The 16,044-nt window shown below is 39.6% G+C and overlaps 1 protein-coding gene across 1 annotated transcript in view; it reads left to right on the forward strand.

Annotated features, from left to right (window-relative positions):
- MYO7B (myosin VIIB) overlaps nucleotides 1–16,044 on the forward strand; it is a 177,891-nt gene that overhangs the window by 53,703 nt on the left and 108,144 nt on the right. Inside the window, 4 exon segments of the mRNA XM_072615741.1 lie at nucleotides 589–635; nucleotides 2,768–2,884; nucleotides 5,925–6,077; nucleotides 7,600–7,784. Of these exon segments, the coding sequence (XP_072471842.1) occupies nucleotides 589–635; nucleotides 2,768–2,884; nucleotides 5,925–6,077; nucleotides 7,600–7,784 (502 nt within the window).

Here is a 16,044-nt window from a genome sequence, read left to right on the forward strand (position 1 = left end):
ATGCATTTATCATGTATGATTTTGTGTTGTAGTTAGTTATTCATGTTGGATCTATCTTAATGAAGTTTGAGTAAGGTTTCATGCTTTGTTCCTCTTTCTTTCCTCAGCACATTTATTTGTTTTAATTTGATTTGATGGTTTTTGTTGTTCCATTACATTTCTTTTCTAACATGTCTATACTCCTCCTCCTCTCCTACCCAGCAAACTATCCCTTAAGTCAGACTTCCCAGAAAGAAAAAAAGCAATTAAATTTGCTTCTTGTTCAAACATAAAGAGCAGCCAAAGAACAGAAATGGCATGGGTTACTTAGTAAAGACATCCAGTCAAGAACTTAGCAAGTCCCATTCCATTTAGCACTGAATCATACCTTGTCTCCCGTTACTCTTTAATTGTTTCAGTTGTCTCTCCAACCAGAGTATAAATTCTTTGTGTAGGTTTTACAATTTTTTGCATCGCCATAGTGTAAACATTCAATAAATACTTGCTTGATTAGGCTCATTGGAGATAGGCTTTTTTTTTTAACGTTTGGGTTGGGACTGGGTTGACTATCATCAAGGTCTGCTTATGACACGTCTTCTCTCTTTGCAGATAAGCTGCATGTGGACAAGTGGGCCAAGATGGCAGTTTTCAGACAGGTAAGCTGCTGATCTTCCTGGATTCTAGGACAAATTGGGGGGAAGTTTTACAAAACCAAGTGAAATCCACTCCTAGCATGAGGGAAAAAGGAATAGATGCAGGAAAGTCTGCATGATATAAATTCTAGTGTCCAGAATAAGGGATATGATTCTGCACTGGTCAGACCACATTTAAAACCTTCTATTCTGTTCTTATTGACATTTTAAGGACATCAACAAGCTGTACTAGTGGTATTGTGAACAGAGGGCAGGATTTAGATCTAGGAAGCTCTTGGTTCAACTCTTGTCTTCACAGAATTACTAGTTACGAAAACCTGGTGAATCACTTCACTTCCTGAACCTCAGTTCTCTCTTTATAATGGGGACAATAATGACACCAATTTCACAATGTTGTTGTGAGACTCAAATAAGATCATATATGTAAAGGGTTTTGCAAACTTTAAAGCATTATAGAAATATAAGGTATTATTATTGCTTTTTTGATCTGTGATTTCATGGGTCTAGGGAACTTCCAATGAGGAAACTCCCTTTATCAATGCAAATTAGTAACCACTCTACCATAAATTGAGAGTTGCCTTGGGCGATGAGAAGTGACTTGCTTCATTTCATACAGTTAAACTATGGAAACTACATTTTCGGGAGACTTTTGAAGAAACTGGGGAATGTTTAACCTAGAGAAAAGACTTTGTGAAGGAAGGGACATCCATGTCACTTCCCAGTAATCTCTGCACCATGATGAGGCTGAGTACTTCTCTCCCTGGAGAGGAATATACTATATGGACAGAAAAGTAAATATTTAGTAATTTGAGGTGGAAGAAAGCATTAAAGAAGAGACAATTGAGTTGAGCCTTGGAGGAAAATAAGAATTCTGAGAATTACAGATTATAAGAAAGTACATTCCAGGCAATAAGGATAAGAATTCCAGCTGCCAAGAAATTTAGATGGAAGGAAGGGGAAGGATAGTCTGCCCCAGCTGAATATGTTTTGATACCAGGAATAGTCAATACTCTAAAGAATTAGTCTCAGTCCCCACAGCACCTCTAACCATTGGGAAAAGATGGGATGGAGGAAATTGTAGATGGGAGGAATGGTGGTGGGGCAAGTCAGACCCTGAGAAGTAACATCAAGGAGAATGAGGCCAGTAAGCTAGAGGACCACTGAAGTGAGGAATCACCCCCTCCCCCCCCAAATTGGCATCCTGGGGTCACCTTGCCCTCTTTGTATCTTTTTCAGGAAAATGGGGGTGGTTTATTCAAATGTATGGAGATAGGAGAAGGAATATTGAGATCAGTGAACAGGTAGCTGTAGTTGTGTGAAAGAAAGGTTTGTGAAAGAATAACATGAGATAAGTATGGAAAGTTTATTCTGTCTACCCAGGCAGTTGTTCCTCCCTTCTTTGAACTTCCTCTGACCTCTAACCTAGCTAAAAAATACATTTTGGGGGGGGGGGGTTATACTCAACCTTAGTCATTTTGAGCTTCAGTACTCTTTTCTCAAAATTCAATTTTATTATTATTTTCAGTTGGGCTTTAGTACTCTTAAAATTATTTCTTCAGGGCTGCAAAAATCATTCTTATTCAACAAGTATTTAATGAAGGCCTACCATGTGCAAATCACTTCTTTGTATCATAGTTATTTGTATGCATGTCATTTCCCCTTCCCCCATCCTTGATGATTGATATATTGGCTATACGTTAATTAAGTTTTCTGTTTCTTCCAGTGCCTATAATAGGTCCTTTATGTTAGGGATAAAAAGAAGATCAAACAAGGCATTGCACCAGGAGTTATGGTGGATGGTTGACAGAGAAAAAGCTATAAAAATGCTTGTTGAATTCTAAAGTAAATTGAATTTGTAAATGTTGAAGGTGCTTTAAAGAGTAATGAGGCAGTATCATCAAATAGTTTACAGTCTAATTGGGAAAACAAAACATAAATTTATCACAAGGTAATTGGTAATTAAAAGCAGTAAAATAGTAATCACTATGGGAATTTAAAGGAAAGCGATGCCACTGTGCAATGAGGTATGGTCTATCAAAAGATTCATGAAGGAGGTGAAATTTCAGTTTAGACTTGAAGAATGGGTAGGATTTTTACTTGTTCACTTTATTTCATTGTCATGTATTCCTTTGTAGGGTGATCATGTGTGGGTGGATTTATCCTTCAACAAGCAGCATAACGTTCCCATTGGCGCCGTTGTGAAGGATAGCACTAAGCCTAATAAAATCTTGGTGGAAGATGATGAGGGAAAGGTAAGTGTTTCCTATCATTGATTATTGCCCGAAGGAAACCTTTCCTGAAATAAGGGCTCTTCCCACACTCTGTAGGGGTTTCCTCTAAGACAGAGACCTTCTACTATGAAAAGGCTACTCTTCTAAGACATTGGTTCCAAATACCAGAAAAGCAGATGATAAAGGCAAAAATAAAGGCTGAGAGAAAAAAAAATATAACACTGAAATCTTGAGTATATATATTTTTAAATAAAACAAATTAAAAGCCAGAATAAAATAGATGATATTAAAAACTAATGGGGCAGCTAGGTAGCACAGTGCATAGAGTACTGGGTCCAGAATCAGGAAGGCTTGAGTTCAAATCCAGCCTCAGACACTTACTTACTGTGTGAGTCTGAGCAAGTCCCTTAACCTCTGTTTTTCTTAACCCACTGGAGAGGGAAATGGCAAACCACTCCGGAATCTTTGCCAAGAAAACTCCATGAACAGTATTAGCGCTCTGTGGTCCAGGGTGACACAAAGATTCTAGCATGGTGGAACAACAATAACAATTGAAAACTAATATTGCAATATGGATTTGAAAAAATACTTTTATTTTAGCACAATCCTTGAAATTCAAGGGATTAGGGGGTGGGTGAAAGAGAATGTTAGGGAAAGGACTTGGGAGAGAAGAAGACATGAGAGGAGAGAACATGAGAGAGAAAAGGAAGATATGGGTGGGAGAAAGAAGGATGCTTTAGTGAAGGAAATTATGATTAAGTGAAGGAAAAGTAAAATTATATGAATGAAGAAAAAGAAGAAATTCTGAGAAAGAAAGAAGATGTAAGAAGAAAATGGAAAAGTGAAAAAAGTGTATTGGGGAAAAGAATAGGAGGAAAAAGAATATGAGGGTAAAAGAATATGAAGAGAAAGATGAGAGTGTGGGAGGAAAAAAGATGGGGAAAAACTGAATGAGGGAGAGAGAAAAGGGGAGGTAAAATATGGCATAAAGGCAGCAAAAAGTGAGGAGAGAAGGAAAATTGGGGGAAGAAATGATAGAAAATTAGAAATGAGAAGTCAAAAGATGGTTTGGGGAGGCAGAAGAGAAGAAGAGCAGAAAGGCAAAGGAATTTTAAGAAGTGATTAGCATTGAACCCCAATAAATTACTCTTCTAAGAAAGAAAGAAACAAACAAAATTAGTGCACATGTGTCCATGGTTTAATTTCTCTCAAGCTGTCTTGATATGCATTGCATAAGAGTTCAATCCAAAACAAAGCCCTCCTAAAGGGCCCAGTTCAAAACTGGCTCAATTTGGGATTTGGGGGTACAGGGTTATATGCCCTTCGAAGAGTAGGTGCCAATCAATCCTGATTGGTTGACCCACTGGGAAGTGGGTTATATTAGAATAATGTCTTCAGTACCTGACTTAGGTCACTTAATCTTGGTCAACAGGGCTGGTATCATCCTGCCATCATTCTGTCCTGTTCTGTAAGAATCTGTCTCCACCAAAGCCTGAGTAGGATAAAATCAATTTGGGTTTGGGTTGTGTTTGACCACAATAAGAAGATTCAATGCAATCTCCTTATCAGTAATGTCCTTCTGAAGAACTTTGGAGCAGAAGGGGGAGGGGCTGGGAGCTCTGAGTCTCCAAGACACAGATTACCAAGAGAAATCATTTTTTGCAGTAGGTAAAGAAGGGCTTATAGGGAAAAAGTGAAGTGGGTGTAGCACCAATGTGATATTCACAGTGCCCACACCCATCATGAATATCCCAGCACAATTCTGAATGATGAAATACCACAGACTCTCCACATGGAAGACAGAACTAAAACATTTATTCAGACACCTGAGAGCCAAATCCCAATACCAGAAAACCAAAGCCATTATAGTAGCAAGGAAATCTATACACAATAACAATACTATCCCCAAGCCTTCCCCCTGCTAGGCTTCCACAAACCAGCTCCATTAAACAAATCACAAGCAGGTCCCCTTAAACAAAATTACAAACAAGCTCTTTCACTCACACTAGCCAGCCACCTGCTTGTCTGCGTCCTTCCTAGCTCTGACTGCTCTCATGATTAACTTCCTCCCAACTCTGCTCTAGCTCCACCTCTTCCTGTTCCACCCATTCAGCAAACTCCTCCTATCACAGGCTCCATGTGACTCAGACTTCCATGTGACCCAAGCAGGTCACATGGGCCTATTATTGAATGGGAAAGATCTTCTCATTTAAATTACCATTACAGTGGGAAAGGAGAATATGAGGAAGAAAATGTAAGGGGAAAGAAGGAGTAAAGACATAAATGAAGGTGAGGGAAGAAAAAATAGCAAGAGGTAAGGGGAATATCGTAGTGTTAAAGGAGATGAGATGGGGAAAGAGGGGAGAGAGGTGAAGTGGAAGAAGGATGTATACTAACCATGGCCAGACATGTCATACTAATATCTGGCAGACCACACATGCCAGGGTCATGTTTCACAAGGCTTCAACACAGCACTGTTTCCTGGATAGTGTCAGTTTTGTTCATCCTGGTCCCTCTAGCAATGGATAAGGCAGAGGGAAGAAGAAAAGGATGATACAGTCAGCCCTAAATGTGTGCTGTCATCTCTATATCATAGCTCACATCCTCCCCCAGACACAACCCGTACTCTAGCCATGAAATCTGTTCTCATTGCAGAGTTGAACAGTTTCTGAATCAAATGTTTGAGAGTTCTTTTATATGATTTTAGGAAGGTGATTCTATCCTACAGCTGGTTTTCAAGATGTTAGAACAGGGTAGTTAACAATTCCAAAGTCACAGGTATAATTCCTGCATAGGCCAGGATATATTTGTGAAAGGGCATCATGTCTGCTGCCTATAGACAAACTGATTCCTAATCCTGGCTCCAGATTGACCCCTGCTAATTCCCATTTGCCTTTGGCCACAGGAGGAGTGGTCAAGAAAGTGTGGCTAGATCAGGACAAATCCATTCATACCCCTAGGAAAACAATGAGTCAGTAGTATGATTTCTGTTTTTGGAAAGCACCTCATTAAGGAAATTCTAAACACCCCTTGCATCACCTTTGTTGTTGTTATTACCCAGGAACACTGGATTGAAGCTCGGGACTTCAAATGCCTCCAACTCATGAACCCCAGTTCGGCTCAGGGGGTGGAAGACATGATCCTCTTGGGGGACCTGAATGAAGCTGGTATAGTGCACAACCTTCTCATCCGCTACCAGAAGCATAAAATCTATGTGAGTCTCAAGGAATTGACCTCCACCCAAGTAGCAATACAATGTCAACCCTTGAAATTCCAGAAGCCATATGGAATGGAATGGAAATGCATTTCTTAGGTGCTTACTATATGCTAAGCATTGTACTAAGTGCTGAGGATACAAATAGAAAAGTAAGATAGTCCCTATTGTCTCACTCTCTATATGGAGGAGACAACACAGAAAGGAGGGTTCTATTCATGGCCAATGGAAAGTCCAGATAAACTTGGGTTCTGGTAAAGAAAGCAGCAGGGCAGAAAGCAAAGCCCTGTGGATGGCATCAATCCTGACATCACTGATGGTCCCCAATCAAGAGCATAGTGGATCCAAAGATCAGATTGGAGTTGACCTCTGGGATACCTTCAGCAGAGGAGGAGAGGATCTTGTCTCCCAATTCCTGTGGGCCCTCTCTCCTTTCTGAGAACAGCACGGTGCACTAAATGGAATGGGCATTTACTCCATGAGTGCTACTTCTAGAGCTCTGTCTTTGGATCAAAGAGTTTTGTTGTTGCTTCAAGGAGTCTGATGCCTTCATTTATTGGGGTGGGCTTTCCTTGGCCCTACCCTCAGACATAGGATCCTACCCTGGGATGTGTCCTGTGATCAAACTGCTAAATAAGAAAAAAATTTGTCTTCCCATAAATCATATCTGACAGCCATTCTCTGCTTCTCTCTACTATATGTAATTCTAAAATTGTGACTTTATACAAACATCAGATAATTGATTTCAGGGATTTGAGAAGGCTTAATGAGTTCTTCAGACCTTTTTGATCTGCAGACTGATGCCTGAAAGCCTATTATCAAGTTTCCTCCTTTTAGCTTAAGGTTTTGCTCTTTGTTAAAATAAATGGGATGACTGCAGTCTAAGCTATTAAAAATCATTGGTGCTTTAGTGTAAATGAAGGATCTGGGAAGGAGAAGGCTTTAGGGGCCTGGATGTATTTGTTATTGTGAGGAGGAGATAATGTAAGCTAGGTAAGAAAACAGGCCATGAGACTGAGAAACTAGGAGCCTTGAAGACAAACCACTAGTTTCTCAATTTTCCCTATTCCATAAAGAATACTAAGCAACTGTAGGTTGTACATCAGCCACATGGGAGTGAGCCAGTTCCTTGTGGCAAACCACAGCCTTCCATTGCCAGTAACACCCTTAGTACCAATATATGTTTTAATAATGATAATATCCCAGTGCTCTGTTCTTTCTGGAAATTCACGCTATCATGGTAAGGAACTAGGCTGACAAGCCCTTCTCAGAACAAAAGAAGTGGTTCTGCAGTTTTGCTTCTCACCCCTCTTCACCCCCATTATCTCTTTTCTTTCCGTTTTTCTTTACCTTTTGCCCCATTCATTCCTTTTGATCAGAAGAGGGCTTGCCAGTCTACTTCCCCTGCCACAAGAGCGTGTCATATCATTAGCCTCAGCAGAATAGTGGGTAGCTATCTCAGGCCTCCCTTTTGTGGGCCATGGTCCATGGATATGTCACAATTCTATTTTTGTTTCCACAGACTTATGTAGGTGCGATCCTGGTGGCTGTGAACCCCTATCAGGTGCTGCCCATCTACACTATGGACCAGATCCAGCTGTACTATAACCGGAAGATAGGGGAACTGCCGCCTCATGTCTTTGCCATCGCAGACAGCTGCTATTTCAATATGAAGAAAAACAAGAGAGACCAGTGCTGCATTATCAGGTATCAAGGGAGGTTTGGACTCCCACTTACAGAATTGAGACGTGGGAGGTCATAGGATAAAGAAGTGCAGAGTCAACCTTAGGAGGAGGCAGAGTCGGCAACTCCCTGCATGGGTGTGAAGTGAAGAACATCTCCAGATATCTCAGAGAATCTCAGTTGCAGGGGTGGGAGGGACCTTAGCGACCATCTGGTCCAAATCGTGCCTGAACAAGAAAGTACCTCTAAAACATACCTATCCTTTACCTGAAGACTGAAAACAATGTCTTCACTCTCCAGAGACAAATCATTTCACTTCTGAATGGCTGTCATTGTTGGGAAGGTTTCTTTATTCCCAGTTGAATCAAGCCTATATTTTCTTCCTAATAACTTCCACCCATTGCTTCTAGCTTTGGCCCCAGAGACCAAACAAAACGAATCTATTCCCTTCTCTGTGACAATTCTTCAAATACTTGAAGACAGTTACTCTATCCCACTTAGTTTTATTCTTCTCCAAGCTAAATATCCCCAATTCTGTCAACCAGCTCTTATATTAGTATGAATTCAAGGTTGAATTCATCTTGGCTGACCTTCTCAGGCCACTGGAGTTTATCAATGTCCTCCTGTAAATGCAGAGTTCAGACCTGAGCACACTTCTCTGTGTATCATCTGACCAGGGTAGAGTAGGGAAGTCCTATCACTTTTTTATTCCTGACGGACATTACTCTCTTTTTCAAACTTTTTAAAATTAATTTATTTGTTTTCAGTTTTCAACAGTCACTTCCATATGTTTTAAATTTTCTTCTCTTCCCTTTCCCCTCCCACCCCAAGACAGCATGTAATCTTACATGGGTTCTACACATATATTCTTATTAAACCCATTTTCTTATTGGTCATATTGCATAGAAGAATTAAAAAGAATGGGAGAAACCATGAGAAAAACCAAACCAAAGCAAAACATTACAAAAGAGAAAATAGTCTACTTCATTCTGTGTTCTGATTCTATAGTTTTTTTTCTGGATGTGGATGGCATTTTGCATCAAGAGTCCTTTGGAAATGTTTTAGGTCCTTACATTGCTATGAAGGGCAAAGTCTATCAGAAACAGTCTTGATAACTGTGGCTGTTACTGTGAATAATTTTCTCCTGGCTCTACTCATTTCACTCAGCATCAGTTCGTATAAGTCTTTCCAGGTTTTTCTGAAGTCCACCTGTTTGTCATTTCTTATAGCACAATAGTATTTCATTACATTCACATACCACAACTTGTTCAGTCATTCCCCAATTGATGGGCATTCCTTTGATTTCCAGTTCTTGGCCACCACAAAAGAGTTGCTTTAAATATTTTTGTACATATGAGTCATTTTCCTATTTTTATGATCTTTTTGGAATACAGCTCTAGAAGCAATATTGTTGGGTCAAAGGGGATGTTACTCTCTTAAAGCAATCTAAATTTGCATTCACTTTTATGACTGTCATTTCATACTATTGACTAACATTGAACTTACAGTCTGCTAAAATCCCCAGATATTTTTCAGATGAACTTTTGTCTAGCCATGCTTCCCACATCATATTCTTATAAAGCTGATTTTTAAAAAACTCATGTGTAAAACTTTACATTTTTCTCTTGTCCCAATGTACTGCAGCTGATGCCTGAAATTTAGTCATTATTGTTTCATGGTCTTAGGTCTTAAAAAGACTCTTCATCTCCAAGAATCCCCATTCATATGCAAATGCATATCCCGTATAGTTCTTAAAGTATTATAAAAAAGAAAAAGATAGCTCCAATTCAAAGATACACTAATTATATGGTGATATAGAAATGTCCCCTGGGACTTTAGCAGTAGTATTTATGATTGTGAAAAAAGATGGAAGGAATCTAAACACCCGAAAATTAGAGATCTACTGATCAGGCTGTGGTATATTGATGTATGGAATACTATAATGCAATGGGCAGCTAGGTGGTGCAGTAGACAGAGCACCAGTGCAGGAGTCAGGAGGACCTGAGTTCAAATCTCACCTCAGACACTTGACACTCACTAGCTGTGTGACCTTGGGCAATTAACTTAACCCCAATTGCCTCATCCTGGGTCATCTCCAGTCATCCTGATGAATATCTGGTCACTGGATTCAGATAACTCTGGAGAAGTGAGGCTGGTGACCTGCACAGCCCTCCCTCACTCAAAACAAGTTATCATTTCTCTGATGGCATGGTCTTCTTCAGGCAACGAAGGAGGAATACACTATAATGCAATTTACAACAAATAATACCAGGAATATAAAGAAATACAGAAAGGTGTGTGAAATCATTCAAGATAAAGAAAGGAGAACCAGAGAGATTACACAACGCCCATGACAGTATAAAAGGAAAAGATAAATGCAATATAATGTTGAATGAACTTTTGATAATTTTATGAAGAGGGGCCTAGAGAAAACAAGAATTGTGAATAATAAGGGTAAGATGTAATAGATAAGGCTCTTTAAAAAAGCATAATCAGTTGTTAATATAAGTTGGACTGATTGTGCTCTTGTTTAAAGTTGTTTAATTGAATGAAGTTTATTAAATTGCCTACTATGCTCAGGATACTGTGCTAGGCACTGGGGATGAAAAGGGAAAACTCAAAATAGTCCTTGCCCTCAAGAAGTTTACATTCGGCTTGAGAATGGTTTACTACTTGTACCCAGATAAATAAACACAAGCTATATACTAATAGCTCATTTTATATAGCAATGTTGGGAATTAGGTACTATTATTATCTTCATGTTATAGATGGGGAAACTGAGGCACAGAGCAGTTACTTGACTTTACCAGGGTCACAACTAGCATGTATCTAGCAATCCAGATTTGAGCTCAGGTCTTCCTTGACTCGAGAGCCGGTTCTCTATTCACTTCACCACCTAGCTGCTTTTATATATGAAAGCAATTCTACACAAAGCAATTGTAAGTGAGAGACAGGTGTGAATACCTGGGAGAGTCAAGAAAGGCCTAACTTACAAGGTGGCTTCTGAGCTCTGCTTTGAAGTAAGCTGGGGACTCTCAGCTGTGTCAGTGAGAAGGGAGGACGTTACAGATGCAGAGTCTGTACAAAAGCACAGGTGAGTGATGGAATTTAAGGAGTAGGGCACAGCAAGAAGGCCAGTTAGTGTAAAGAGAATGTGAAGGGGAGAGAATAAGTTTGAAATAAATTACCTTTCTTAAATAATATAACAATAATAGCTAACATTTATATATGTGCCAGGCACTCTGATAAGTTCTTCATAATTACTATCACATTTGATCCTTGTAACATCCCTGGGAGGTAGGTGGTATTATTATACCCATTTTATAGGTGAGGAAACTGAGGCAGAAAGAAGTTACATGACTTGCCCAGGGTCACGCAGCTAGTAAATGTCTGAATCCAGATTTGAGATTTGAACTCAGGTCTTCCAGACTTTAAGCCCAGCTGCTTGGGCTAAACTGCCAGCTAAGAACATGACCTCACAAAATAGGACACAGGATAAAAAGTTCAAGAGATATAATTTCTGGGTAATTAGTCATTTTATTAATAATGCCAACATTTTAATATATGAGGTCAATGGCACTCTCAAATGCCAAAGGTAAACATGGCAGCTCAAAGCTTATATGCCCTGGTGCTCTGGAGGGTGTCAACCAACTCCGATTGATTAACAATTAATGAGAGAGAATAAATATTACAATGAGGGGCTGGACCTATTCTAATTCTTATGTTGTTTACCTCTAAATTACCCCAGAGCCTTGGGCAATCTGTTCAAAGAATTTATCCCCACTCAAAGCTGAGTAGAAGGTTGGTTGGGGTCTCATCAAGATTGGGGAGAGTTAATTCAGTCTCATTAGCAGTATCTTTCAAGAGACTAAACTTTGAAATGAGGAGTATAGAAAAATGGGGAACTCTGGATCTCCCCAAATCATTGGTTATTAATAATCATTTCTCTCAGTCTGCATTTGTTAGGGTCGTAATAGTTGCAGACTTGTTGAAAATGGAGGTGGAAAGGTTGAGCTCATCTCATCCTATTTTGAAGGGTATGTCCTTTTGATTCCCTGAGATCTGCTCCTTTGGAATAGAAGAGAGGGGGTCAGAGAAAAGGTTTTATCTGTCAGTAAACCAGTATCAAGCATGTATAGTAGGTAGAATGGAAGTGTTCAGGTATTTGTTGATTGATGGAGGGAAGAAGAGTGGAGGAGGAAGAAGAGGGAGGGAAATAATGTAGAAATGATGGGGAGGCATCATTAGACAGGAACCTGGGTGAAAAAATATCTGAGGACTTGGCTTAAATGCAAGCTCAGTGTGAATCTATAGTGTGATGTGACTCTAAAAAACCTAATGTAATCCTGGGATCCTTCAAGCTTCTGGGAATAAGGAGGTAATCAATAGTCGCCCTATACTTTGCTCTGGTCAGACCACATTTGGATTATTACATTCCATTTGAGGTGTCACAGTCTAGGGAGGGCATTGATAAACTTGAGAGGGTCCGGAGGAGGACAACCAGGATGAGTCCATCACTTCATATGATGATTGGTGGAAATAACGAGGGGTGCATAGCCTGAGGAGGGGATGACAGGATAGCTGTCTTCATGTATTTAAAGTGTCATCATGAAGAAAACTATCAATCAGTCAATATGCACTTATTAAGTACCTACTGTGTGCCAGGTACTAGGCACTAGAACCAGAGATACAAAGAAAAGGAAGAAGACAGGCCTTGCCCTCAAGGAGCTCCCAATCTAACAGTGTCTATGTCCAGTTTGTTGTTGTTCAGTTGTGTTCAACTCTTCCTGATCCCATTTGGGGTTTTCTTGGCAAAGATTCTGGCATGGTTTGCCATTTCCTTCTCTAGCTTATTTTACAGATGCGGAAACTGAGGCAGGGTTAAGTGACTTGCCCAGGGTCACACAGCTAGTGTCTGAGGCTAAATTTGAACTCAGGAAGACTCATCTTCCTGACTTTAGGCCTAGCTCTCTAATCACTGGGTCACCCAGCTGCCATGACTTCCTAATGAGAATTGTCCAAAAATAGAGTGGATTGCCTCAGAAAAAGTGAATCCCTCCTCATTGGAAATATTCAAGCAAAGACTGAATGATCCCTTGTCCAGTATGTTTAGTGAGGATTCCTTTCAAGTGGCCTTTGAGGTCCACCTCAAATGCTTATGATCTTTTAAGATATAAGCATACAGAGAAAGGAAAGGAAAGAGAAAATCAGAGCTAGAGGGAGAAGAGGAAAGTAATAATGCAATATAACTGGGCTTTGTTGAATCCTAAGTGGAATTAAATTAAAATTTATCAATAGGAACTTTGACTTAACTTCTCCGTGTTCCCCTTGTTCCATCTCTACACTGAGCCTCTCCCCCATCGTCCCAAGCATCAGACCTGCAGCACCTTCAGAATGATGGAAGAATTGGTTTCAGGCTTCAGCTACAAGTTCTGGGGCTCTTTCATGGGATAGAACTGATGTCAATCATGTTTGAGGCAAAGTGAGTCCAAATGAATTCTGACTGTTCAACGGATACCTCAGGTGGAGTTTCTGAGCATTCCTCCAATCCAAATGGAGATTGGCTGTGAAGTATAAGAAGGGGAGTGGGGGAGGGAAGAACTCACGGGGAGTGAGATAGAGGACTGCCCTTGCTCTAAGCACATTATAGGTTCTGAATTCTGCACATACCTGGCATGTACATAGCAGGTGCTCAAGAAATATTTTTTGGCTTCATTTACTCTGATTTTCCTCCCATAAAACAGTAGGAAAAATTTGTTGACTGTTTTGGACCTTTACTTTTTAAGTCATTGTTGAAAATATTCCCTCACCCAGTCTACCATGATGAGTACAAAAGACCATCAACAAGCATTTACTAAGCACCTACTTGTTATATTTTTAAATTAAAAACCATTACAAAATTAGTTTTTTAAAAATGATTTATTGACTTTCTTAAAAAATCATCATTTCCCAATAATTCTTTCCCAGCCTCCCAACAGAAGCTTCCCTCTCAAGAAAGAAATATAGCCAAGCAGAACAAATGGACACATTGGTTCTCTCTGACAACATATGTACCTTTCCACATCTATAGTTCACCACTTCTGCACCAAGGAGAGTACACAGAAATCCCTGTTAAACACTGCTTTTATCAGTGCTCTGATTATTTCAATGTTCAATAAATATTAATTTTATACCCATTATGTGCATGACAGTGTGTAGGCTGTCAGAAGACAGAAAGATGAAATAAAGTGGGCCTTGACCTGGAGGAGTTTAAAATTTAATGGAAGGGATAAGACATGGGCCAGGTAGCTAAAAAACAGGTTATAATCATAATAATTCAGATTTTTTTGCTTCATGTGTCAGAAAACATATCCTCACTACAGTCCTGCCCTTGAGTTGGTGCAAATATCACTATCCTTGTACTAGACAGTACAAGTGACAGGTATAGAGTTCTGGGCCTAGAACCAGGAAGATCTGGGTTCATATCTGGCCTCAGACACTTAGCAGTTGTGTGACCCTGGGCAAGTCACTTAACCTTGTTTGCCTCAATTTATGCATCTGTAAAATGAGCTAGAGAAGGAAATGACAAATCACTCCAGTGTCTTTGTCAAGAAATCCTCAAATGGAGTCACAGAGGCTTCGACACAACTGAAACAACTAAAGAATCATGCTAGAGAGTAGAGAACAGAGGCCCAGAGAAAAAATGACTTGTCCATCACTACACAGCCAATTGGTGCCACACTGAGACTCATTCTGGGTCTTTTGGACTCCATGTCCAAGGCTCTTTTCACTGTGTCACATACTTGACCATTATCCTAGAGGGATTCAAACAAAATACAATGAGAAATCCAGTAGGGTAGAGCTTATTTTCAGTTGGGAGGATCAGAGTAAGCTTCATGGAGGAGGAAGCAGACCAGCTGAAGGACAGAGATGATTGAAATTGAAAGAGGTTGACAGTATCAACATTCATTGTTGTACTGGACCACATAATACAATTATTCCCACAGAGAATACTGAAGTATTTTGTTGACTCCCCAAATCAGTTGGTCAGTCAACAAACACCATGATGGATACGAATATGTAGGATACAAAGAAAAGCAAACAAAAACCCAAACTCATCAGACACAGCCTAAGGGGGAGACAATATGTAAATAATTATATACAAACAAGCTACATACAGGATAAATTGGGGATGATCCCAGAGGGAAGGCACTAAGATTAAGGAAGACTAGAAACAGCTTCTTGAAAAAGGTGGAATTTTCTCACAGGATGTTGGGATTTTGTAATTCTTCTTTCTGTGACTAGGATTCTTTTTTCTCTGCCCAATGCTTGCAATAAGGTTACCATGATCAAAACTAAAACAAAGGGACAGGACCTGAGTAGGAGCATCTCCACATTATTGTCAACTCACTAGCCCAATGTCCCACCTCCCACCAAGTTATACCCAATTTTGCACAGTGTTTAGATAACTGGCATAACCCAGATGCTAGTTTACTTCCATTTGGTCACAGATCCTTCTGAGCGATAAGCTTCTGGGAAAGAAATGCCAGACAAATCAGTCTACTGACAGCTATCAGCCATCAGGATTTGGAAGTTGGCTCTATCTTGCCAAGAATGTTGAAGTACATAGGTTTTCCTTAGTTGTCTGCTTCTTAGAAACCTTTTATCTTCTACTCTGAGTTGGATGCTAGGGGTAGGAGGTTGAAGTCACTGAAAGTCTGATTCTGGATTGCTAGGAAAGACGGGAGAAATCTTTTTTATGGATTAAGGATACACCATTAAAAATTTATATACTACAATCCAGTTTGTAAAATTTATTCTTTCATTAGGGATTGTACACTTTACAAAAGGAAGCTGCACTGAGTCCATTAAGTAGTGAATTCTCCAGTCACATTGGATTTAATTGACTAAAGTTTGATTCTTGCACAATTTTTCAAGTACTGTATAAAGTGAGGTCCTCCTGACACCTTGTAAAAAGTAGCATGTCATAATGGGTAGAGAACCAAACTTGATGTTGGAAAGTACTGAGTTTGAATCTCACCTCAGACATTTAATAGCTATGTGACTGTGGGAATTTAATTTCTCTCAGTTTCAGTTTCCTCATCTGTAAAATGGGTATAATAATAGGACCTACACCAAAGGATTTCTATAAGGATCTAATGAGATAGATAATAAGTGTAAAATGCTTTGCAAACCTTAAAACACTGTATAAATGTTAGCTATTATGATTATTTATAAGATTAAGATGCCACAGGAATACATTTGCCAGATTTCTCACTGAATTGAGTCCTACGGTCCCTGGTTT

This window comes from Notamacropus eugenii, chromosome 5 (assembly GCF_028372415.1).
Source record: "Notamacropus eugenii isolate mMacEug1 chromosome 5, mMacEug1.pri_v2, whole genome shotgun sequence".
In the NCBI taxonomy this organism is placed as follows: domain Eukaryota; kingdom Metazoa; phylum Chordata; class Mammalia; order Diprotodontia; family Macropodidae; genus Notamacropus; species Notamacropus eugenii.